The sequence below is a fragment of the Pelodiscus sinensis genome, chromosome 1, assembly GCF_049634645.1.
Source record: "Pelodiscus sinensis isolate JC-2024 chromosome 1, ASM4963464v1, whole genome shotgun sequence".
Lineage (NCBI taxonomy): Eukaryota > Metazoa > Chordata > Testudines > Trionychidae > Pelodiscus > Pelodiscus sinensis.
This window is the reverse complement of record NC_134711.1, coordinates 74758040-74783012: the sequence shown is the minus strand read 5'-3', so window position 1 is coordinate 74783012 and position 24973 is coordinate 74758040. Positions and strand designations below refer to the sequence as shown.

Genomic DNA, 24973 nt, shown 5'->3' with positions numbered 1-24973 from the left:
AAAGGAGTTGAAGGGAGGGCTAGGAAGAACACAAGAACTGGAAGAAATGCACAGAAATGGTGGGAGGCATTATATAGGGTTTTGTAGGTGAGGATGGGAAACTTGAATCTGATGCTCATGGTGCTAACCATCTAGGATTGGCCTGGAGTCTCCAGGAATTAATTTTTAAATATTATGTCATGTGATTAAATCTCCAGGAATACATCTAACCAAAATTGGCAAACCTACCTGATGCAATAACAGTGTGAGACTCAAAAGAGGGATCCAAGGGGAAAGGTCATATTGTTATAGAAGGGACCAAGAAACTGTATCAGCAAATAGTTTTGGAATATAGGGGAAAGATTCTCTTAGGAAATGAAGAAAGAAACAAGACTGTTACAAAGCGATGGATTGATTTTTAGCAGTAACAAGGGTTTTAGCACTGGAGCCAATGAGGAAAGGATTGACTTGGAAGGGAATGAAGAGAAAAAGGAATAGAATTTAGCAAGGAAAAAATGAAGCAGACAGGGAGGGAAGATGGGAACTGCTGTTTTGGAGGTAGTCGGTATGTCAGACTAAATGTCAGTTTCTCCATAATGAGACAGCTACTGAGGGACTGAAGATGGGGAGAAGGAGGCTTCAGTGATGCTAAGGGAAAGGGGGCTTGGTCTATTCATGTTGGACCTTAACTCCTCTAAAGTCAAGGAGTACTTTTCCACTAACTTAAATGGCTGCAGAATAAGACTTTAGAGTAGAAAATTGATATGAGTCTCTTCAAGTCAGGTAAAAAGGATAGAGTAGCATGAAGGAGTCCTAGAAGTTCCAGGTCTTCCTAGGAGAAGATTCTCTTGGTGCAAGTACTCTAGACCCAGGATCCCATCACAAGTAAGCCCTAGAGTAGAGGACATGATAGGGGCATGGTTAGGAAGGGAGGGATGTGTGTCTGGCGATGGGGGAAGCTTTTTAAAAGCTTGCAATCATAGTGCAGTCTCTATTGAAAAAAACCAAACCTATATGGGTCAGACCATAGGTACATCTGTCCCAGGATCCTGTCTTACAACAGTGGCAAATGCCAGGTGCTCCAGAGGGAATGAACAGAACAGGTACAGGTTGCACCTCCCTCAACTAGGACTCTCTCATCCTGCAACATCTGTGATTCAGCAGGACCACGGATGTTGCTGAACAAGAGAGCTCTGGGGAAGGGAGGCCTCCTGCTGCTGAGAGCTACACACATGGTGAGGCTGGTAGTAGTTGGGCAAAGACAGCCCAGAAACCCAGCTGGAGCCAGGGCAGCCCATGCATGCTGGCCCGGCACTGGGTTGTGTCACAGTAGCCCAAGAGGGGCTGTGCACTGGCCTGGCAGTGGGGACAGAGCCACGGCAGGCTGGCTAGCAGCAAGGTCAGGCTGTGGCAGCCCAGCGGAGGAAGCCCATCTGGTGCCATAGCAGCAGAGCCACCGCACTAGAGCTGGGGTTGTGACAACCCAGTTGGGCTGCGGCAGGCTAACAACCTGATCGGGACCACGTGCTGGCTGGCAGCAGGGCTGGTGCCGCAGCAGTGGGGCCAAGGCTGCATACTGCTGTATCAGCAGTGAGGCTGGAGCAGCAGGTATGTAAATGGGGCCAGCACAGCCATGTCGCCTGGCTGGCAGTGGGGCCAAACAAGCCGGTGGCGGGGAGGAGAGGCAGTCTGAGGGGCAGGGGATCTTCCCTGGTCCAGCAAATTTCCTCATCCAGGACCACTCAGGTGCCAGCGGTGCCGGACCAGTGAGGTCCAACCTGTAATCATCAAATGATCCATCTCTTGTCACCCATTCTCAGCTTCTGGGAAACAAAGACTAGGGACATTTTCCTTCCTGATCCTGACTAGTAGACATTGAGGGACCTATCATCCTTGAATTTATCTAGTTCTTTTTTGAACCCCATCATAATCTTTATCTTCACAACATCCTCTGGGAAAGAATTCCACAGGTTGGCAGTGCACAGTGACTCCAAGATATCTTTCTTGACTGGCAACAACCAATTTAGACCCAGACATTTTGTATGTATAGCTGGGATTATATTTTCCAATGTGCATTATTTTGCATTTGTCAACACTGAATTTTATCTGTCATTTTCTTGCCCAGTCACCCAGTTCTGATAGATTCTTCTGTCGCTCTTCACAGAAACCATGGGACTTCATTACCTTGACTAACTGTATGAAGGAACAGATTTATAATAATTCAATTCAGTCTGTAGTTCAGGAGGACTCTTGGATTTCTTGCTGATACTAAGTATTCATATAGTAGCATCTACTATAATATTTTTTACCATATCTGATTGGCTAAGGGACTAAGAAAAATTGATCTCAATTAAACTTAAACTTCTAAAAAGCACTCAGATACTATGGTTATGAGCATGGTATAAAATGTAAATTGAAATAGCAGCCACAGCACAAAGAATTCAAGTGCTGCTGTGGCAGGGAGGAGGATGATAGCCATATCTCAGGTCTCCAAGGGCTGTGTACATCATGGTAATGACCTCCGCAACCTCTGTAGGAGCCAAGGATTGAGATGCCAAAAGAAAGTGTAAAGTCACTTTAGCCTGATTTCTTACCTGCCTGGCTGCTAACTTCATCTGCCTTTCTCTCAAGGTTAGCTCCATTCATTTGAATGCAACATTTTAGAAAGTACTAGATAACTAGATCGTATGTGTTGAGGAACCCGAATACTGCACTAATTTGTTAACTGTGGATATTTTACGAGTTAAGATGGAAGCTAGACAAGCTAAATATTTCTATTTTGGCAAATCACCAAAAACTTTATTAATATATCATTCTTAGTGTCAGCAAATGCTTACAGCACTAAGTCATACTGGTGTGCAGGTTCATAACTTATATATCAAACACAGTAACAGATAAGCAGTCCTTATTACAATATACAATACAATGTATCCTGCATTCCTTACTATAAGGAAGGAAAAATGTTACAACTGTATAACAGTGTATCCACCAGGCAAATATAATTTTAATTTCAAAGAGCCTTTTGTCTGTAACTTTAGTTGACAGAAAAGCGATATGAAATATAAAATTAGACTATAATGTAATTCATAACTGTATGTTCTATAGTTATATGAGATACATTACATACAGTACAACACAATGAGAAAAGTAGAAAAGGATGTTTTCTGTAATAATTGTTTCTCCAAACCTAAGCCTATACTGTCAATGAAAAATCAGACACCTCAGCATACTACTTTAGAACAATTTTATATATGGTAACTTTATTGAGAAGGGTAAAATAACAAGCTACTAAAATTGACTGATTAGAATTTCACAAAACAAAATGTGATAAAGGATTCCTAGATTTAATTTCTGATGTTCCAAATTATAATAAGTTGTTTTGCTTCTTGGGTTTATTGAACCTATTTTAATCTTGTTATGCGTACAGGTTTAAAAATGGAACTTTTTTACATTCAAACCTGCTTAACACAATCATGAAAAAAGAAGACCAATCCAATAGTACAGTGCATTAGAGCCATTTGGGTGAAATCACATAGAATGACTGTCACCAGAAGATTGTCAAAGTAAGTATTAAAGGAGATATGTATATTGGGAAGAAGGCTATGGAAACTGTTCTGAGAAATTTATGTCAGATAGTCTACCTTTGAACTCTGCAAAATAATTTAAATATTCCACTGAGATTCAATACAATGCCAGAGTACTTAAATATACCTACATGAATCACCTTAATTATTGCCTACAGCTCTTTTCATTTTAAAAACAGACCTTTTAAAATCTAGTCTCAAATTAAGGCAATATTACTTAAATTATTTTATGATATTAGTGTTTTTGAGTAACAGAGAAATGGAGAAATTGATTAGATTTAAGTTTTTATTTAAAGGAAATCAACAAACATTGTAGATTTCACACACACAAGCTGTGAAAGAATTCAAACAGCCTAAAATTGCATTGAGATCTTATTGGACTCCTGCATACTTGTTTAAATGTGGTTTGTTTGTTGATGATTGGAACTGAGTATCTAAAAACTAGGGATGTGATTTAATACACACATTTTGGCAGACTCCAGATATAAAATATAATTTGGACAAATTTTATAAATGTGATAGAAATATTATGAAACAACCAGTAGTCCTGTTGCACTTTAGAGACTAATAAAAATATATATAGTATCACGGCACCTTAGAGACTAACAAAAATATACATGGTGTCATAGCCTCTAAGGTGCCACAGGACAACTTATTTTTAAGGTTGCAGACTAACATGGTTACCCCTCTGAGAAATATTATGGAAATTCATGTTGCTACCTGAGCTGGCCTTTGTTACATGGCTTTTTTTGTAACAGATGAAACTAGAAAAAAACAAACATTTAATTGGTTTATCACTGATTTTGGACATAAGGAAAAACTGAGAAAATGAAAATATGTATTTATGCCAGTTTTAAAGAGTTAATATTTCAAAACTGCAAATACTGCATTATGTGAAGGAAGATTATTCAGAGTAAGTTCAATGAGAAAGGGCCTGTCTTTTTGTCCTGTGTTTGTTATAGGCACAGTACAATGTGGTCCGTAACTGGGGCTCTTAGAAACTACAATACTAAGAATAAATAACAACATGAAATAGTAATAAATAATAACAATAATGAAAACAAAATGTAAGCATTTTATTTCTTACAGCTGAATTTTCTGATCCATTAAGGAACATTCAGAAATAATGGTTTCGGGAGGTATGGATGGTAAATGATATTCAGTTAATTAAAGTTGTTTGTATTCTCAGACAATCTTTTAAATCTCAATTTATTTAATGTAGTACCTTGCAAAGATGAAGAAGAAAAACAGCCTAACAGAAGAACACTTCTTGTACTGTGATAAATCAATCAGTTATTTTAGTTTTATCAGAGTAGTCAAGTCTCAGCCTTACTTCTCCTTTGTCTCTTCTTGTGCCACCCAGGCAGAAACACAAGGGCTGTGTCTACACTGGCATGAATTTCCGGAAATGCTTAAAACAGAATAGTTTTCGTTATAAGTATTTCCGGAAAAGGAGTGTCTACATTGGCAGGCTGCTTTTCCGGAAAAGCCCTTTTTCCGGAAAAGCGTCCGTGGCCAATGTAGACACACTTTACCGGAAAAGAGCCCCGAGCATCATTTTCACAATCGGGGCTTTTTTCCGGAAAAGACTACTGGGCTGTCTACACTGGCCCTTTTCCGGAACAGTGTTCCAGAATAAGGACTTATGTCCGAGCGGGAGCAGAATAGTTTTTCCGGAATAGCGGCTGATTTTGTACAGTAGAGCATCGTTGCTTTTCCGGAAATTCAAGGGCCAGTGTAGACAGCTCGCAGCTTATTCCGGAAATGCGGCTGATTTTCTGGAATAAGTGGCCCAGTGTAGACACAGCCAAGTAGTATCACTTCCAGGAAATGGTTAAACAAGTAACAGTGCAGAAATATAGAAGATAGCAGCTGAAAACAGTTAATCCAACCCTATAGTCATCTTAAAATATTTGGTTAAGAGAAAAAAAGAAATTAACTTTATTAAAATTTTTGAATTTCAGTGATTTTGCAGATTTGCTGATAGCCCCTGAAATCCTAGAATTAAGCCAGAAATTCTATTCTCTTGTGCCAAGATATCTTTAAGTGCTCTGTGATCTTATGAATCATAGATGTTTAATACTCAGGTACAATGAGGTGTATTACTGTCTATTGCTTTCAGGTTTTTTAATTAGAGTTCTGCAGAATTATATGTACCCTTAATAAATGGGAATACTGTTGATATTTTACTACGTCTGCTTGGCTGCAAAAATTTCTATTATGTTGCCTATGCATTTTATATTAGATAAGCAAGAAAAGTATTTCAAGTGGACACAGTGGAGATATAAGACACAGTATACAATTGATTATGGATATGACAGGGTTAAAATACAGGCCAAGACTTTAACTGTTTATACACACATCCATAATCCTCACAGAATGGAGCATAATGTATGCCAGAGGTACTGGTCCAGTGCAATATGTACTTATCGGCATACAGCCCACTTTATAAGAAGAGGCTACCTTTAGCTTTCCCTAATGATACAAGCCACACAGGTCTCAGGGCACTTGCTAGCATCCTTCAAACCCATCTTTCCTTGTGCAGTTTTTTGGTCCAGATACAGCATGACTCTGTAGAAGATCCCATGCCCTTCAGCTCTTGGCTCTAATTTTTTCTAACCCTGTGCTCAAGGTTAAGATAGATAAAAACCTCTCATTTCCATAGAACTCCTGCATTGCTATCCGCTCCACAAAGTTTCACCAAAGAAACGCAGAAATATAATGCACATACACAAGGTTCCCCCATAAACCAAGCTTTTGGGGAAGGCCAGGGACATCCCTAGGACGGAGCAGAACCGGAGACAATCCTCTTCCCTCCATCAAAAGCCTCTTCACACCCATTCTCACCCACCTCCCATCACACTCCTTCCCCTTGCCAGCTGTGTCAAGCTCCCTCCCCTTGCCAGTGGTGTCTCCCCATTTCCCACTGTGGCTGATGAATGCGGGGGTGGGGGTGGTTCTACTTTTCTCCAGTCCCATTCTCATGAAAAAAGTGGTCCAGAGGACTGACAAATATTCTGGTGCCAGCAGCAGAGGTCATCCCCTCACACTCACTAGAGATGGCTGGAAGTGGAGTGACCTGGTCCCAGCCCACTTGGCTCTGCCAGCTCTCAACCACAAGCACTGGGGGAGGGGGCTTGGAGAAAAGATGGAACTGCGCCCACACACACTGATGATGGCATGTGGAGCAATGCAGCTTAGAGTTGGCAGATTGGAATGAGCTGGGGCCGGATGGCTCCACTTCTTGCTGCTATTGGTGAATGTGGAGGCACACCCAACTTCTCACCACAGCCAGTGAGTTTGCGAGGTGATTCCACCTCTTCGTTCAAACCCCTGAGAAACTTGGCTGGGGTCTGGGAGCTGGGGGAGCAGCACGACTTAGCTGGGTCACTCCACTTCCTGCCACCAGTAAGTGTGGGAGCAGGCCTGACCCCTGATGCTGGTCCCAAGTGCCCTGCTATTCCCCTGAGCTGTCCTGGGTCTGCTCCAAAGCATGGGGCCTGGAGTGGTTGCCCTGAACAGTCCTATGGATGGGATGTCCCATAACTGGCTCATGTTAAACTGCAAAAACTGCACAGTCCTCTAGGTGTGCTCTCAGTGCAGTTTTATTTCATATCCCCTTCTCAATATTACCACAATACCCTATGCTTCCACCTCTTTACCCTGTGCTTCCATCTATAGCAATAAGCCCTGTCTGGTCCTGACCTCCGAGGAGAAGAGGTCTCCTTAGTTGAGCCCTTCCTATAATCAACCCCAGTTAGCCCTGTTCTCTTTTCCCCTTTCTTTCTTTTTCCCCTTTGCATTTCCTTCCTGTGCCTCTTAACAGCCTTGGGTTGATGAGCCAAGTGAGCTTTTCTCAGGGAATTAATTAGCCTCTAAATGATCAAAGTATTCACTCCTTGCACTCAGTCACAGGGTTGCTGAATTGATACATTCAGTCATAAAGTGCACCTACCACTGCTGGAGCTGGATGCACTTGTGAAACAAAAGTCATGGATGATTTGTGCTCTCACATCATGGACTTGTATGGCCCAATGGAAGAGATGGAATAATACCTCTATAAATGTGCTTGTGCATGCAGCGGGGAGGGAAAATGACTGTATTGCCATGCATTGTAGTTATAAATTTCATAATGTCTTATGAGATAGTAGGAAGTGAGTCATACTGTGACTTCATTGTAAGGAAATTATTGACATGTGGATTGCTGTATCTAACTGTAAAAGAGTATTATTTGTTATCTAATTCCTAACTGTTCCCGACATCATGCTTAGCTTTATTATTTCTAATCTTGGTTGTGTTATGAGATGCAATGATAGCAAACTTTTGTGGCTTTATTTATAAATATGTTAAAACAGTGCAGTGCAGCTAAGCAGATCAACTGCCAATACAACACTAAAACACCAGTTATGAAAGAACATGACCAAAACAGAAAAAATTATGAGTGCAAACATGATAGAAGCTCCCTACTACAGTATGTCATCAGGCCTTCCCCCAGCCTTGTTTTACTTCTTTCCTCATTCTCCATGCAGTTTGTGCTGCAGGAGGTAGATGGAAACATTCACAGGAAAGGGATGGGGAGGGGGGGGGGGGGGAGGGACAGAAAGAGGGAGAAAGGAATCAAGATGGAAGGATATATGGGGTTTTATTTGCACTTTTCAGCTACTCATAGGGCCAGACTGCACGGGCCATCTAGACATAGAGGGGTTTTTGCAGCAATTTTTGGACTGAGGGTATGTCACAGGAGGATCCAGCCACAGTGTAGGAAAGGCAGTCAGAGCCACTAATCTTGCAGCCATGACTGAGATGAAGAATTCAAATCATTTTTTTTTTTGCTGAGCTCTGTTCTCCCTTCACCACTGTTCCCTCCCACGCACTGAAATCTTCTCCTCAGCCTTTTTTCTTGTCTTTTGGAATGCCTTTTCTCCACTCTTAAGTTCATCTGTTTTTGGTACTGGACTTGGCCCTTTCCAAAACTTCTACAATCACTTCATAGAAATGCTTCCTTTTGTAATGATCCATGAAGGTACTGATGTTGAGCTGTGGTACAGCAGGCAGTAGAAGGGACTGCAATAAGACAGGACATAGAGGGTTTCAAGTATCTCAGTACAGAAGCCCAGAATTAATTCTTGAAGAATTTCAAGGATATAAAATGTTAAAACTAAACATAAAACTAAACTGCAAAATTCTGAATGCTTCAGTCCACAGATTCTCCCTGGACACAGACAGGGTAACCACAGTTAAAATAGTTCAGACACAATGGTAAGTTAAAAATTTGAATCTGTTTTTTATTTTACAAAACTTGCATAATTACTTAGATTGGGGAGGGAAAGGGGGAATGGTTGGTGGCCTTCCTACAAAAAGCTTTTTATTTTTTAAATCATTTCAGGCCTTTCTTATTTTGGGAGGACATAACTGTTCTCAGGATGCCCTATTGGCAAAAGGAGATGTTATTTCAAGCTGTGGGTTGGAAATCTGTAGTGTATGCATCCAAAGTATTCAAACATATCATAGATTGAACCATCCAGGAGGTGGTTCTGGAAAATATGAGCTTCCACACAATGTGACTAGCTAACTATCTGGAATTCCTGCTTCAGCAAAAGTTTGCAGCTATAAGCAACCAGAATTGGGTCAGAATCTATGACTGATTGAACAGGATGCTGAGATAGCTTACACATGGCTTACTTTGTTATGGCTGCATGCAAACAGCCTTCCATCTCCCCAACCACAGTACATTTCTGGACAAAACTTCAAACCCCAGTTGTACCTGGAATGAATGATTATGTCACCTATGGACTGCTTGGATTACCTTTAACTGAAATGGACTACTTTAGAAAATGCCTCCCATTCCCCGCAATCACAAAGTTCACTGCTTACAGGCAGCAGTCCATCAACAGTGGAGTGGTTATAGTGCAGCAAATGCAAATGCAAGGGGAAGTAATGTTATTTTTATGAAATAGGAACGGTCCTAACAAATAAATCTGTGACTTTCCAGTAAAAATCCTCTTTAAAGGTATTTGTTATTGTTCACACTTTCTCGCTGTCATTTTGAGCTTCATGTGACCTGGTAGATGGAGGGGAGAGAGAATCACAATGTCACTGGATACGCCCACTTTAGTCAGGACTTCTCATAACTTCTGCATTGGTTCTCAAAGTGAGAATCCCCCCTCATTATTCTAGTAATAAACATTACATTGGACCAGACACTTATTGAGTTCAGGACCACTTCTGTCCCTTGTGTGTCTGCTACAGGTCTCATAGCAGACTATTATTTTGGGAGTGCTTTAAAGAACTTCTATAAGTATAGACCCAACATTTGTTGATGATCGTGTTCCAAAGCATGATCTTGGACTGATTTCAGCAACAAAGTGACTTCATGGTCTTCACTCGGTGCCTGCTGCCAACACCCATTAGTTCTCATGCTGGATTCTGGGACTAACAGGATACAATCCTGGCTGACAAGGTCATCATGCACCACATATGCCTCGGTGCTAGGCTCATTACCTAGCTTCCAAAATCTTCATAAAATTTGCACAAAGTTGGTGAGTTACCTCAGGTGCAGTTGTGGTCTCTGGTCTTCTGGGTCTCACTTTTGAGCTACTTAATCCACTGAATGCACTGGTCACCCGTTTATTAAATGTATAAAGCTCCCAGCTTTTTCACTGTCTGTTGGTATGCATGGTCATTCCGGATACTTTTGCTTTAAGTCCACAGTTTTTGCTGGGTTTGCATCAGAGTTTCACCAAAATCTGGTTATGTTCCTGTGATTGTGAAGCAGTAAAGCTTGCAAAGGGCTTGTTCTGGTCAATGTCCTTTACAAACACAGAAGGTTCTCTGCTGGTACGTTTGTAGCTCAGTGGTTAGAAGACAACGGAAGGGCTAATGCCGATTCACTGAGTTCCTGCTGTCTGTGAATGGGATGCTGCCTGTTTTCAAATGAGTCATTGGGGGATACTACTTGAGGATTCCATGGATCTGAGTTGAGAGACTGTTGTCCACACTGTAAAGCAGTGTTTCCCAATTTTATTTGGCCATGGAATCCTTTTAAACTCGAAAGAATTTTGTAGAACCCCTAATAACAGTCATATATGAAGCTGAAAAAGTAGACCACAAATAAGTAAGGATAATAATAAAGAAATGCTAAACAAGGTCATGAGATCAACATTTAGTTTAATTGCACATATTTAAAAACAATCACATTTAGTGTGTACAAAAAATAAAGCTAAAAAACTAATATGCATAAAATATTATTGTAATGGAATTTTCTCATGGAACCCTTATTTTCACTTTGTGGAACCCCGGAGTTCCAAAGAATACCATTTGGGAAACACTGCAGTAAAGCAACAGGGCGAAAACCCTGGATCAAAGCTTGCCATGGGCTTACACAAGCCACCCAACACAATGTCCTAGGATTCTTGGTCGAAACCGATTTTAAGGGATTTGTGTGAGGAGTTTGAGTTCAAGCCTGAGTCTGTACTTGGGCTCATACTGAAGCATACACATATCTCTGGTGTCCGGTACCCAAGCCAGTCCTGGCCTTACAGGCTGGGAAGCCCTCATACTGCACTACTCATCACAGCTCCACAAGGAGCAGATATATACTTCTAGTGGAGAAAAGAAAGGAGCAAGTCCTCTCATTAGAGAGCATCAGGAGCCTAGGATGTTCATTACAATGCTAGTCCCATCCAAGGTCCGCTGTGGTAAATGTGTAGCCAATAAGAAGAGAAGCTGTATGCTGGCTTTACATTTTGGGAGTCTGTCAATGTCAGCTAATGAGTCCTATAACAGAGGAAGTTGGTGACATTTGCAAATAGGCATCCCACTGGCACACAGACCAGAGTTTCCAATATAAATTACAGTGGCAGTGACTTATTTAAATACAATATCTTCAATTTAGCAAGATCCCCACCATAGCATAACAAGATTTCTCATGAAAGATGTTTGGCTAGTGGGCTGACATTGAAATTTATCACAAAAGGATTCACATTTGCTAATATTCTGTAACTTCTTTGTATTTAGAGCTCCTGGTGGTTGCTGATCGTATGGGTCAGCCGACAACTTAATTTTATCATATTTTTATTTGTAAATAATTTACACAGCAATGGATGGATATATTAGATGTTCTGGAAACCTGCTTCTTTATAGCATACAATTAATATTGTAGATGCATATTTCAAACTTCATCCTCAGTTTGGTGGGAATGTCTAAAAGTAATACCAACTCAGTAATAAATTTTTGAGTGCAGTTAGTCAAAGCTATGCTCAGAAGAAATAGGGCCATAAACCAGCTACTGAATCTGGAGATTAAGAAAAGATTAAGAAAAGGAAAAAAAAATCAAAATGTATCCAGAGTAATATCGAGGTACGAATGACAATAAGGATTAATCCAGAGAAGATGGAAAGGATGTCATGCTGGTTGCTAGGGACACAAGTGGAAATGATGGCGTTGACAATTGCTTATTGTTTAGACAGGTTATAAGAGGAACATGTCCTGGGGATATCCAGCTACAGTAGAGGTTAAAGTAAGTGGCCACAGGCAGTGCTTGTTAGTTTTTCGTTTGTTTTGTTTTGTTTTAAATGTCTGGCTAAAAGACTGTAAACTCTCTCATTCTTAAAAAGGATGCTAACATTGCCAAGTATCTTTGTTACTTCAAGACTGAAGTTACTGCAATGTACTCTACATGGGGCTGTGTCTGAAAAGCACTCATCCCTGGGTAAGGAGAGAGTAGCAGCCATACATAGCTTGTTGCAGCTCTCTCATTTAGGGTTGCCTAGACTCAGAACAAGTTAGAACAGGACTCCTGCTTTTAAGATTCTGGTAAACGTTCTCATTTTCGCTGTAAGCACAGCTGATCCCTGATATGCTCCTTTGTGCTCCCTTCTCCCCACATATTCCATCCAGGCAAAGGATAGCAGTGATTTTCAGTATCAGTATCTCGCATGCTGGTAGGGATGGAGGAGACAGCTATGCTTTGTGGAGATTCCCTCTCTACACAGCGTGAATTTCTATTGGGATTTTCTGACCAGTATAAGGCCACTTTGCATAAGAAACACAAAGGAAATTTGGCAGACTACAAAATCCAGCCTAGAAAGTTCTGAATGTAGCTGTTTGTTTACATAGTTAATGCTGCTACTGTCCAAGAGGGATTGACTGCTGTGCTTCAGTATCTTCACTGGTGTCCAATTCAGATCAGGGTACAACTGAACATGTTGGTTTTAAATTAAGCTCAACTTAAATCTGACTATATTCAAGTCTGCCTCTTTCACCATGTTGTACCAAAGCAGTTCAGAAGAAGGGAAGTACTTGACCTAACAGTCCCAATATTGAAATGCGGTGGAATGCGGAACATTTTGTGTGAGGGGGTACTGATACTGAAAATTGCTGCTTTCCTTTGCCTGGATAGAATATGTGGAAAGGGGATTCCTTACTGGGTAGTCATAGAAAGTGATGCTATGCATGTATAAAACAGATCAGGTCAATACAGATCTAACAACTCAAATTGTAAAGTTTTGTTAACTTTTTAAACACTGGTCATGTACTATGAAAGTTTTGCAGTGCAACACATTCTAGAAACAAACAAAACAAAAACCTCTCCCATCATCTGAACAAAATGAATATAAAAATACAAAAAAAAAAAAAAAATCCAATAGAACAACAAAAAGAGGATAACTGAATTTGATACTCTCAAACCATTTATGACTGAATTAATTAATCACTACTAATATAAACCAGACAACATATGGAGAAAAGATGATATAACTAAATAGGTTTATTCATTAAAATTATACATAGGCAACCAAATTATACATATGTCAGACACTCCGCTGACCACCAGATAGTTATGGTTTTCTTGCTGGATATCTGGGTGGTGCAGGGTGGGCAACTCTAAAGACTAAATAAAGGATGAAATAATGTTTTAGCCTTTTGTCCATATGGAAAATATTAATTAGATGATACCTTTTGTTTAAAGCTAGAGATCTGTCATAAGTAGTCTTAGGTGCTAGGACTTAGCTGAGGAAAGGGAGAATTGCAAACTTTTCTTAAGCTTATCTTTTTATCTGCAAGTTGTGTTTTCCCCTCTTGAGTGCAAAATGTTCTTGAACTTAAAAAAACACCACTTGACACAAAACAGAGATTCCCCATGATATGCAATAATGGAAAATGCATTATAGCCAGCGCTGAGAGATCCAAATATATCACCAAAGAGTTAAATGTTATTAGGAAGGATTTCTCAAGACAGCTTACCATGACTAATGAATTTAAAGGCATCCATCAATACGCAACTAAGATATTTTCTTTTTTCCTGTATTAACAGCTATAAACTCAAAAAATTTACTAACATAAGAAGGAAGGAATAATTTTAGCATCAATCAGAAAAGAGAGCAGAGCATCTGAGCACTTTCCAGGATTTACAGAATCATCTCTGAAGCTTGAATTAGGGATGTTAATGGTTAACTGGTTTACCAGTTATGCTTAACTAGTTAGGACTGGAGCAGCCCTCTGCCTATCATGGGCAGGCATGTTTCAGCCCGGACAGAGCAGCTCCCATCCCTGGTGGGTTGGGGGAGTCGCTTCATCCACCACTCTCCCCAGCTCCCATCCCTGGTGGGTTGGGGGAGTCGCTTCATCCACCACTCTCCCCATTTAATCATTTAACCGGTTAAACTTAACCTGTAACCAGTTAACCAATTAAATGGGATTTTACATTCCTACCTTGAATGCCAAATTATGACCAAATCCAGACACAGCAAAACCTGGGAAACTTTCACAAATATATATAAACAGCACTTGATATAATCAAGAGCAGGAGGTGATAGGCATGATATAATACAGAAATGCTTTCAGGACAGATTTAAGCATATCAAACAGTAATAAAACTACCTTAGCTGAGAAAAGTATTATAATTTGAGATATTCTCTTGAAGGAAAAGTAACACAAAAATACAAACTTTATATCTAGTAAAGGGAATACATAGAACAGAATGAAATAAAGTTCCCATTTCATATATTTGTCAAATAGTCATCTCAATATTCACCAGTGTACCTTTTCAAATACTAATATATTTAACTTATAAACAAAATTAACTTATTTTTATAGTAATATATTAATTTCTAAAGAACTTTCCTCTTTCATGCACATGAACATCTGAGCTAAGAGAATACAAGCAACATTTCTAGAAACAATCTGCTTTCAGATGAAGTAAAGACCTGCTGTTTCCTACATTTTATACATATTCTTATATGACACATATTGTGATGGGAATGTTGACTTACCTAAATGTTTACTACTAGGTTTCTTGGATTTCATTTTATGAGCCCTCTTCAGCATTAGCTGTGCAGTGACAATATCTTTAAAACCCCTAAGGAAAGTGATATTTTGCTGTCAATATATACACATTTTCACATATCAACTCCAAAATCCTCTCTATGTTAATGGTTTACCGGTTATGCTTAACTAGTTAGGGCTGGAGCAGCCCTGTGCCTGTCATGGGCAGGCATGCTTCAGCGCAGCTGGAGCAGCTCCCATCTGTGGCACTTCATCCGCCACTCTCCTCGTTTAATCATTTAATCAATTAAACTTAACCTTTAACCAGGTAACCAATTAAATAGGATTTTACAATCATACCTTGAATACAGCAAGAGTATAATACATTTCATGTATGATACTCAGCAGGCTGCACTACAAAGATGCTTGCATTACTCATCTTAAACCGTTAAGAAACTGTAGTTGGTTACAAGATTAAAATAATATTTTGGCATTTAGAAATAATTAACAAGTTAACCAGAGTGCCTATTAAAAATCTCTACATTTACATCTATAGTACTCACATTACAAGTAAGAAAGTAGGATAGACTGGACATACCATTCTTCGGAAATTTTCTCTTCTTTTTTCAATTTGAAAGATGAATTCTTTTTAGTTTGCAAGTCAGAGAGATGTGATATAGCTCTCTTCTCTGGCCTAACAAAATAATAGCAGAGTAGTATTAAAACTGGGGCAGTAGTAAAAGTATGGCTTTGTGGCCTTTATAACTATGCAAACTATTTGTGCCTTCTGAAACTCAGAACCAAAATACACAAATAAATAAATGAATAAACTGATTTAATACTCCAGAAAGGCTTTATCTTTGAGATTAATAAAAATTTGCTATCAACTTTGAATGTTTACATTTCAGTTACATTAAGTGTATTTCATTCCTTTTCTGCAAAAGGAATGTAGTACTGAGAGAAATATTTTTAAACCTTATCTGTTGTTAGGTATCAATATTAGCAGGGCTCGACAAATTCTGGAAAACCCTACTCGCCAGACAAAAAAGGGACTCGCCACCCTTCCCCCCCCCCCAAAAAAGTGTTTTTTTAATAGCATAAATTCCTAATAAGAATAAGAACAGTAATTACTAATAAGTTATTAATAAATATCACCCACATTATTAATAAATCTCTTATAAACCTCTACCTTTTCTCTTTGTTGTCATGTCTTCTCCCCTTGTTCCATCACATCCCCTGGTGCCTGTTCCCTGCCAACCCCTCACCCTCCTCTGATGTCCTGACTCCTGCCCTTCTCACTGCCCTCAGCCTTCCTGAGACCTGCCTCCTCCCCCAGCCCTTCTCTCTCCCCTCTGTCCACTCCTTCAGTAGCCCCACTCTGATCATGTGAGCTACCCCTCCTCATCCCCTCTTCTAATACCTTCGTCTACACACCTGCCCTGCCTCTCTCCTCTGGTGCTGGTCCCTTCCCTGCAGGTGTCTGCCCTTCTGCTTCACCCCCAGAATCCCCTTACCCCTGCACTCTCCTGGTGCCTCCCCCTTCCCTCACTGCCCCGCCCCCTTTGCTCTCTTTTTCCCTGATACCCACCCTCTGCCCCCGTTCCTCTCAAGCCCCTGTGCCCTCACACATGCCTTGCTTCATCCCTACCTTCCTCATGCCCAGCCCTTTATCAAGCCTTCTCCCAGCACCTCTCCCTCCCCCTTCTAGCCCCCAGTGCCCTTACTCTCTCCTCTCCCAGCATCACCCTGCCCCCCCTCCCACTGACACCTCCCCTCCTGCCTTTAACCTCATTCTCTGCACTTGGCCCCCTAGCATTTGTCACTCCTGCACCCCTGTCCCTTGGTGCCATTCCCTTTCTTCTTCTTCTTCTTCTTCTTCTTCTCCTGACCTCCTCTCCTCCCCTCCCCTCAGCACAAGCCCCCTCCCCTTCCCACAGTCTAGTCCAGCCCAGCCCAGCCCCTTCCCCTCTCCCAGGGCCAGCTCTAGGTTTTTTGCTGCCCCAAGCAAAACATTTCCCCCCCCCTTTTTTTTGTTTTCTTTTACACATTTGCATTTTGCAATGGGGTTTTTTTTTTGCTTGTTTTCATTTTTGTCCCAGCATTTTAGCCCTATAAATAGCAAATAGCATTTTCATTTGTTTTTTTCCAATAAAGGCAAAGGCGCTTCAAGTGAACTCCCCCTTTCACTCGCTGCTGGGTCACAGCAGCCTTTTCCCTGCCCTGTCCAGCCCCTCCCTATGGACAAGCACCCTTCACTCCCGACACACCGGGAGAGCAGGGTGCAGGGACAGCACAGAGCCAGAGGGGTGCAGGGAACAGTGTCTGGGGGGGTACAGGGGTGGCGCAGGGAACGGGAGGCACTGAGCCAGAGGAACGCAGGGTACGGTGGAGGCACGGGGAATGGGACATGGGGAACGGAAGGGGCAGAGGGATCGGGGTCTAGGGGCAGTGCAGGGAATGGGCAGCACAGAGCTGGGAGGCAGGGATCGGAGGGGAGATGGGTGCAAGGGCAGTGCAGAACAAGAGGGTCGCAGGGAAGAGGGAGAGCAGGGAGTCCGGGGTACAGGGGAGCAGGGGCGGCGTGGGAAACAGGCGGTGCGGAGACAAAGCGGCGCAGGGCGGGTGCAGCGAGCCGGGTGGTCAGCCAGGAGCGGTCTCTCACCAGTGAGGGTGTTGAGGCCATGGCAGGACTGGAGCCGGCGGGGTGGGGCCTGGCTGTGCTGCAGCCAGCTCCCGGGGCCACGCAGCCAGAGCCGGGCTGCCGCGGACCTTTAAAATCAGCGGGGCCATGTCACGCTAGTGTCCTGGCGTCTGCTGGAGTCCCGCCTCCTCGTGCCGGAGCTGCACACAGGCAGCCTAGTGCTGAGAATCACTGCGCTTTCCCCTTCCTGGCGGCGCTCTGCTCCTCCGCCCGGCTGGCGGATCGGATGGGGCCTCGCTGCCCATAGTGTGGGCTTTGGCCAGCCCATCACAACCTCCCACCGGGCTAGTCCGCCCCTGCACTCGCCAACTGATAAAATCTACTCGCCACGGGTGAGCGGGCGAGTGCATTTGTTGAGCCCTGAATATTAGGGTGTCCGGTTTTCAACTGGAATGCCTAGTTGAAAAGGGATCCTAATGGCTCTGGTTAGCACTGCCTACTGGACTGTTAAAAATCCAGTCAGCAGTGCAGAGGGGCTAAAGTAGGCTTCCTACCTGTCCTGACTCCAGTTGGCTTCTGGGAAATGGCCAGAAAGTCTCTGCAAACTGGGGCCAGGAAAGCTCCGTGTGCTGCCCCATCCCGAGAACCAGTTCCATGCCTTCCACAGGCTGGGAACTGCCAATAATGAGAGAGGTAGGACTGGTTCCTGAGGGTGTGGACAGTGCACAGAGCCTCCTTGACTCTCTGCCTAGCAGCCACAGGGACCTGCTGGCTGTTTCCCAGGCATTGCCTTAGGCAAGCACTGCCTATATCCTGCATCCTCTTCTGCGCCCCAACAACCCTCTCTCCCAATCCTGAGTCCTTTCCCACCCTGCCCCTTTGTCTTCTGCACTCTGAATCCTTGTCCCAGCCTGGAGGCACTTCTAACCACAAACTCCTAATTCTTGGCCCTACCCCAGAACCCACACCAACACTCCCTCTAAACTGTGTGGAAGCACAGCTTCACAGGTGATTAATCAGCCCCACCCGGTCAGAGGCTCAGCTGACTGATGGGGCGGGCTGATTAATCACCTGTGAAGCTGTGCTGCCTTGCAATTTAGAAGGAACACTGGCCCACACCCCTCTGCATGTCCCGAGTATACTTATAAAGTTTGAAGATGATACTAAGCTGGGAAAGGTTGCAAGTGTTTTGGAGAAAATAATTAAAATTCAAAATGATCTGGACAAACTGGAGAAATGGTATGAAGTACATAGGATTTAATTCAGTAAAGACAAATGCAAAGTACTCCATCTGGAGGGAACAATCAGTTGCACACATCCAAAATAGGAAGCAGTGGCTAACGAAGGAGTACTGCAAAAAGAAATCAGGGGGTCATAGCGGACCACAAGCTAAATTTGAGTCAACAGAGTGACAATGTTGCAAAAAAAGTGAACATAATTCTGGGATACATTAGCAGGAGTGTCATAAGAAAGAGACAACTTATTCTTCCACTCCACTCTGTGCTGATTAGACCTCTATTAGAGAATTGTGTCCAGTTTCTGGCACCACATAAAATGTGGACAAACTGGAAATAGTTCAGAGAAGAGCAACAAAATGATTAAAGGTATGAAAAACATGACATATGAGGCAAGACTGAAAAAATTGGGTTTGTTTAGTCTGGAAAAGAGAAGACAGAGAGGACATGGTCATTGTTTTCATGTACATAAAGGATTATTACAAGTAGGAGAGAAAAAATTATTCTTAACTGCTAAGAACCAGCAGGCTTAAGTTGTATCAAGGGAGGTTTAGATTGGACATCAGGAAAGACTTTCTAACTGTCAGTCAGTTAAGCACTAGAATAAATTATCCTAGAGAGGTTGTGGAATCTATAACATTGGAGATTTTTAAGAGAAGGTTAGACAAACACCTGTTATGAATAGTCTAGGTAATACTTAGAATTGCCATGAGTGCAGGGGACTATGACCTCTTGAGGTACCCTTCCATTTCTATGATTCAATGAAAACCCTCATACTCATCCAGAGGTCTCATTCTCCCCCCTCCCATTGCATCCCAAATTCCTGCATGAGCCCTGATCCCCCTCCTGCATCCCAACCCCATGGCCCAGTCTGGTGAAAGTGAGGGAGGGGGATGGGATGAGGAGGCTGAGCCTCAGGAAAGCCCAGAGCAGAGAGTGGGACACAGGTGTTTGATTTTATGCCTTTAGAAAGCTGGCAACTCTATGTTAAGGCACACATGTTATAAGATATTTTGTTAGTATTTTATGATTTAGTTATTTAAAGCCTTATATTCTTATATCTTTGATATTTTAAATAAATGAACATTATATTACTGCAGGCCTAAGAGATTATATTTGTTTTGTTCAGTTTTAACAGGTGCATTTGCTTAAAAATTAGTAATTATCTGAATTCCAATCAAACAGCTGTAAAAAGCACTACAAAGAGGAGTACTAATTACTTTTCCAGTGTCCATTCTGGTACCTGCCGGAGAAGATACAGGTAGTAATAAAAAATTATTTTTTAATTACCTGGAATTAAGCTGGGTGTTTTCTGGTGAGAATAAATGAAGTTTCTCATCACACTGCCAGGCTTCATGTGGAGGCCATGGTAAATTGAACAAACCATGATCTGAACTTAAAGGCCTAGAATTCTTGTACATAAGAGAATATTAAAATAAAAAGAGTAAAAAAGAGTCAGTGAATAATATGGTCCTGACCCTACAAATGCTTACTCATAGGCTTGACTTTATGCACACAAATAGCTTGATTGATTTTAATGAGGCTATTCATATGCAGTTATACATAAGTATGTTTGCAGAGTCATGCCCTTTGTTTTTATTTCAGAGATATCATCAAAACATGACAGGCCATCATAAACCATATCTTCAATTAACTAAATGTTTTATGGAATATTGCAAAAAGATAGTAAGTTTAATTATACAAAAAAAAACCAAAAAAAAAGTTTAACTCACAGTATATTTATGATTGCCCAGGAAAAAATATTTTAAAGAATTTTTGCAGATAGCATGAAGAAAAATGGAAAAAACCTAAAACAAAAACAACCCCTCCCCACAAAAACTGAAACTTCAAAGTTTATCAAATAACTAACAGACATTGCAGTTCAATGACCTTTAGCTGTTCTGAAAGTCCTCAGCTGTTGCTATATAATGCAGTTTAGTATTTTTAAAGTACTATGTCAACGAGCAATTTTTAATCCATTGCCAAATGTGCAGATGAAGCACATCATCTTTTTTTTTTCTTGAGCTACTGTGAAGTAAAGTGTTGAAAGAAATCCAAAATAAAGAAAAATTTAAGCAAATGAAAGAAAAGCTACATGAAAAATTACATCTGGGGATGAGGAGGAAGTGAGAGGCTTCTAAAAGTAATTGTGTTTTTCAAGTCAATAAATTGAAGAATTAATCAACCCCGTGTAGCATATCCTCAAGGAATGAACAAAGACTGAAGACTAAGAAGTTTCCATGACATGTTACCTTTGGCCAATGCAGCTGGTTTGTGAGCAGCAGTGTTTTTGAAGGGAAGCGGGTGGAATCCAAAGCTAGCCATTCTTTCTCTAAAGCAGCCTGTAGAAATGAGTCAAGTTAAATAATGCACTTAGTCACAATTTTGAGGGTACTGCAATGGATTAATTTATATTATTTACTATTTGTATTATTGCAACATATAGGGCAGGCCTGGGCAAAATACAGTCCACAGGCAGGATTTGATGCACCAAGGCACCAGATCCGGCCCACGGACGCAGTGGGGAGACCCAGGCAGGTTCCCCTGCTTTCCCCATTGCCCTGTACGCCACTCAGAAAAGCAGCTGTGGAGCTGTTTCTCTTTCAAAACTGTGAGCTCTGAAGGGTGGGAAGGCTTAAGGCATTGCACCCACCCTTAGCACAATCCCATTGGCCGGTTTCTGGCCAATTAATCACTTTTTTAGTCACATGATTAATCACAAATATTTTTAAATTGCATGGCAGCCCTAAAATATATATTATAGTAATAAAGAATTCTTATGCTATAGGTACATTTTGGTGTACCCATTAAAATACAGAATATCATTCAGTGATCCACTGCATACAATTCTCTCAGCTGCTGTTAATGTAATCCTATGAAATAATCAGTGAATTCTTCCACTTCACAGCTTACTACATAGCTAGTTTTTCCTACCTTTATTCATTCTGAAATCTCTTTAGAGCATTACATATTTTGCTTTTATTAAGTACTCCTCATTTTGTCTTTGATGTTTCAAAGTGCACAGCACCCCCAATTCTAGCATTAGTCAACGGGATCTCTGGAAGCTCAACTAAGCTAATTCGAATTAGCGCATCTAGACTTAAAAACTAGTTTGAATTAGCGCTTTGCTAATTCGAACTAGCATGTCCACACTGAGTGGACCCTGAACTGAGGTTAAGGATGGCCGGAAGCAGTGCTGGCAGGGCATCAGATTAGGACTTGGAGCATGGAGCTGCTGTCTCAGGCTAGCCGAGGGCTGTGCTTAAAGGGACCTGACCCCCACCCCGGACAGACAGTTCTCAGGGGTTCCCCGCTTGCAAAGCAGTCCTGGCTTGGAGTGCCCTGAGTGCCCACACTCGGCACATCACAGCACTCGGTCATCAGCCCGGCTGCACTTGCCGCAAGCTGCCATCCGAAGGGGGGGTCAATCAAGGGGCTTCAGGAGAGCTTCCATCCCGAGGAGCCCGCAGAGCCAGCCCAGTCCTCCCCATCGGGGGCTCGTACCCCATTCCTCCCTCACCTCCTTCCACTTACCCCTCCCTAGCCCCACTTCCTGATGTACAAAATAAAGGACACGTGTGTTCAAAAATAGAAACTCTCTTTATTGAACAAAACTCGGGGAGACTGGGAAAAGGAGGTGGGAGAGGGGAAGAGAGAGGGTGGGAGAGGGGAGGGCAACTAAAATGATCAGGGGTTTGGAACAGGTCCCATATGAAGAGAGGCTAAAGAGACTGGGACTTTTCAGCTTAGAAAAGAGGAGACTGAGGGGGGATATGATAGAGGTCTATAAAAGCATGAGTGGTGTGGAGAGGGTGCATAAAGAAAAGTTCTTCATTAGTTCCCATAATAGAAGGACTAAAGGACACCAAATGAAAGGAATGGGTAGCAGGCTTCAAACTAACAACAGAAAGTTCTTCACAAAGCAAATAGTCAACCTGTGGAACTCCTTGCTGCAGGAGGCTGTGAAGGCTAGAACTAGAACAGAGTTTAAAGAGAAGTGAGATCAAGTCATGGAGGTTGGGTCCATGGAGTGGTATTAGCCAGGGGGTAGAAATGGTGTCCCTGGCCTCTGTTTGTGGAAGGCTGGAGATGGATGGCATGAGACAAATGGCTTGGTCATTGTCTTCGGTCCATCCCCTCCAGGGTACCTAGTGTTGGCCGCTGTTGACAGACAGGCTACTGGGTTAGATGGACCTTTGGTCTGACCCAGTACAGCCATTCTAAGCTCAGGGCTCAGGGTTGGGGGTCTCAGTGGACCACCTTGATTTTCATGCCAACCTGCTCCTGGGTGGCCAGGCTGGCAGCTATCCTGCCCTAGACGGCCACTTTCCTGTGCCTACTGCGGAGGTCATGGATGAGGTCCACGATGTCTGCACTAGACCAGGCAGGCGCCCGCCTTTTGCGGACCTGGGCAGGCTCCCGGGAGCCGCCAGCCTGGTCCCGGGAAGAGGCAGAGGGCTGGGTGGCAGCAGGTGGCTGGCTCGAGCCATGCCAGGTGCAGGGTCTGCTGACTGGGTGCTGGCAGGCTTGTACCTGGCACAGGCACCGTAGCCAGCCCATGCCCCTTTAAGGGCTCCGGGGCCGGGAGGGGGGCAGAAGAGTTTCCCTGGTGGTGCCCAGAGTGGCCACCAGGGAAAGCTGGGGAGGGCTAGCCTCCCACTAGTTCGAATTAAGTGGCTACACAGCCCTTAATTCGAACTAGTTAATTCAAACTAGGCGTTAGTCCTCGTGGAATGAAGTTTACCTAGTTCGAATTAAGCGCTCCGATAGTTCGCATTAAGTTCGAACTAGCGGTTCGCGTGTGTAGCGCCTATCAAAGTTAATTCGAACTAACGTCTGTTATTTCGAATTAACTTTGTAGACCGGGGCACCGGGAGCAGCTTTTCTCGCCTCAGAGGTCGAGGTGGCGGGACCGCTGCCTGCGAGCTCTGGGACGAGAAAGCCCCGTTCGTAAGTGCGGATCCGACGTAAGTCAGATCCGCGTAAGTCGGAGACTGCCTGTACTTGCAAAGAAGTTTCAAGAAACCATGCAATTGTAACTCACAGGTTTCCTGGCACAAGAGCCCTGAACAATTCTTCCCCAGTTGTTTACATATTGCTGAGTGACTGTGTATGAAAACTGCCTTTGAAATTAGAGATATACATTTTTAAGTGCATTTAAAGTTCTCTTTTATCCCCAGAATTTTGATAAATCAGATTATTCTACAGGCCAGTTTTCCAGAGCAAGAAAGCAAGAGGAATTCTCTTATATAGCTTAATTTGGAATCAGGAAGCCAAACATATTTAGATATTCAGGACCAGGACCAGACTCTTGTCTGGTATAACTTCAAATGAATGGAATGGAGCTACACCTATTTATATCTACTAAAGGGGTCTCCCCAGGAAGATATCCTACAATTTCCATTACAAGTTTTTAACGCAAGTACTAGTCTTAAACAGAAAGCTCAGAAAAAAAGTATGAATCTGAGGCAGTACGAATTATGTGTTATAGAAAGTTTACATATTGGGCCTGATACTTCTCAACATTACATCACTTTGCAAACACCTTTGTTGTCAGTGGAGTTACACAAACATAAAAACACAGTGTCAGTAGGTGCATCAGGCCCTATTGTTTATATTTATATTTTAGAGATTTGTATGTAGGTCTCTGAGTCTGTTTGTTCATGAACTGAACAAACAGTAAGAGTTTGTCTTCCTAAACTGTAAGAATTAGGACCAAATTTGGTATGCAGCTTCCTCTTATTCTAAAGCAAAGTCAGAATTTGGTTGTGCCAGAAAAATGAGATGTGTTTGGAACTCAACTGTTTTCCACAGAATGGAAAAGGAGGTAGCTGAGCAGAGGGATGCTATACTCATAGTCAGGGCTTGACAAATACACTCACCCACTCGCCTGTGGCGAGTAGATTTTACCAGCTGGCAAGTGCAGGGGCGGACTGGCCCAGTAGGCCGTTGTGATGGGCTGGCTGAAGCCCGCACTACGGGTGGCGTGGCCCCATCCGATCCGCCGGCCGGCAAAGGAGCACAGTGCTGCTGGGAAGGGGTCTTTAAAACAAATGAGGAACAGTCTCCCTCAGTGTTGAAATAAAAACACTTTAATCCATAATGCAAGTGGAATACATTCAACAGTGCTCTCAGAATTATCACTCCCCAAGATGCTGATGCACTTTGTTTTTATATGACATGCCAGAGTAAAAAAATCTTTCAACCTTATGTTGGCTATTTAGCATATTATATGGTTGCTTTCTCTCTTCTTTTGGTCCGGAATAAGGAAT

The 24973-nt window shown here is 42.4% G+C and overlaps 1 protein-coding gene across 4 annotated transcripts in view; it reads right to left on the bottom strand.

The window, feature by feature from the left end:
- LRRIQ1 (leucine rich repeats and IQ motif containing 1) overlaps positions 1-24973 on the bottom strand; it is a 172978-nt gene that overhangs the window by 55131 nt on the left and 92874 nt on the right. For all 4 annotated transcript variants that reach the window (XM_014568997.3, XM_075932613.1, XM_075932608.1 and 1 more), the window contains 4 exons: positions 20954-21043; positions 19992-20113; positions 15424-15519; positions 14834-14919 (listed from right to left, as the gene is read on the bottom strand). In XM_014568997.3, coding sequence (XP_014424483.2) covers positions 14834-14919; positions 15424-15519; positions 19992-20113; positions 20954-21043 — 394 coding nt within the window. The remainder of the gene's footprint in view (positions 1-14833; positions 14920-15423; positions 15520-19991; positions 20114-20953; positions 21044-24973) is intronic.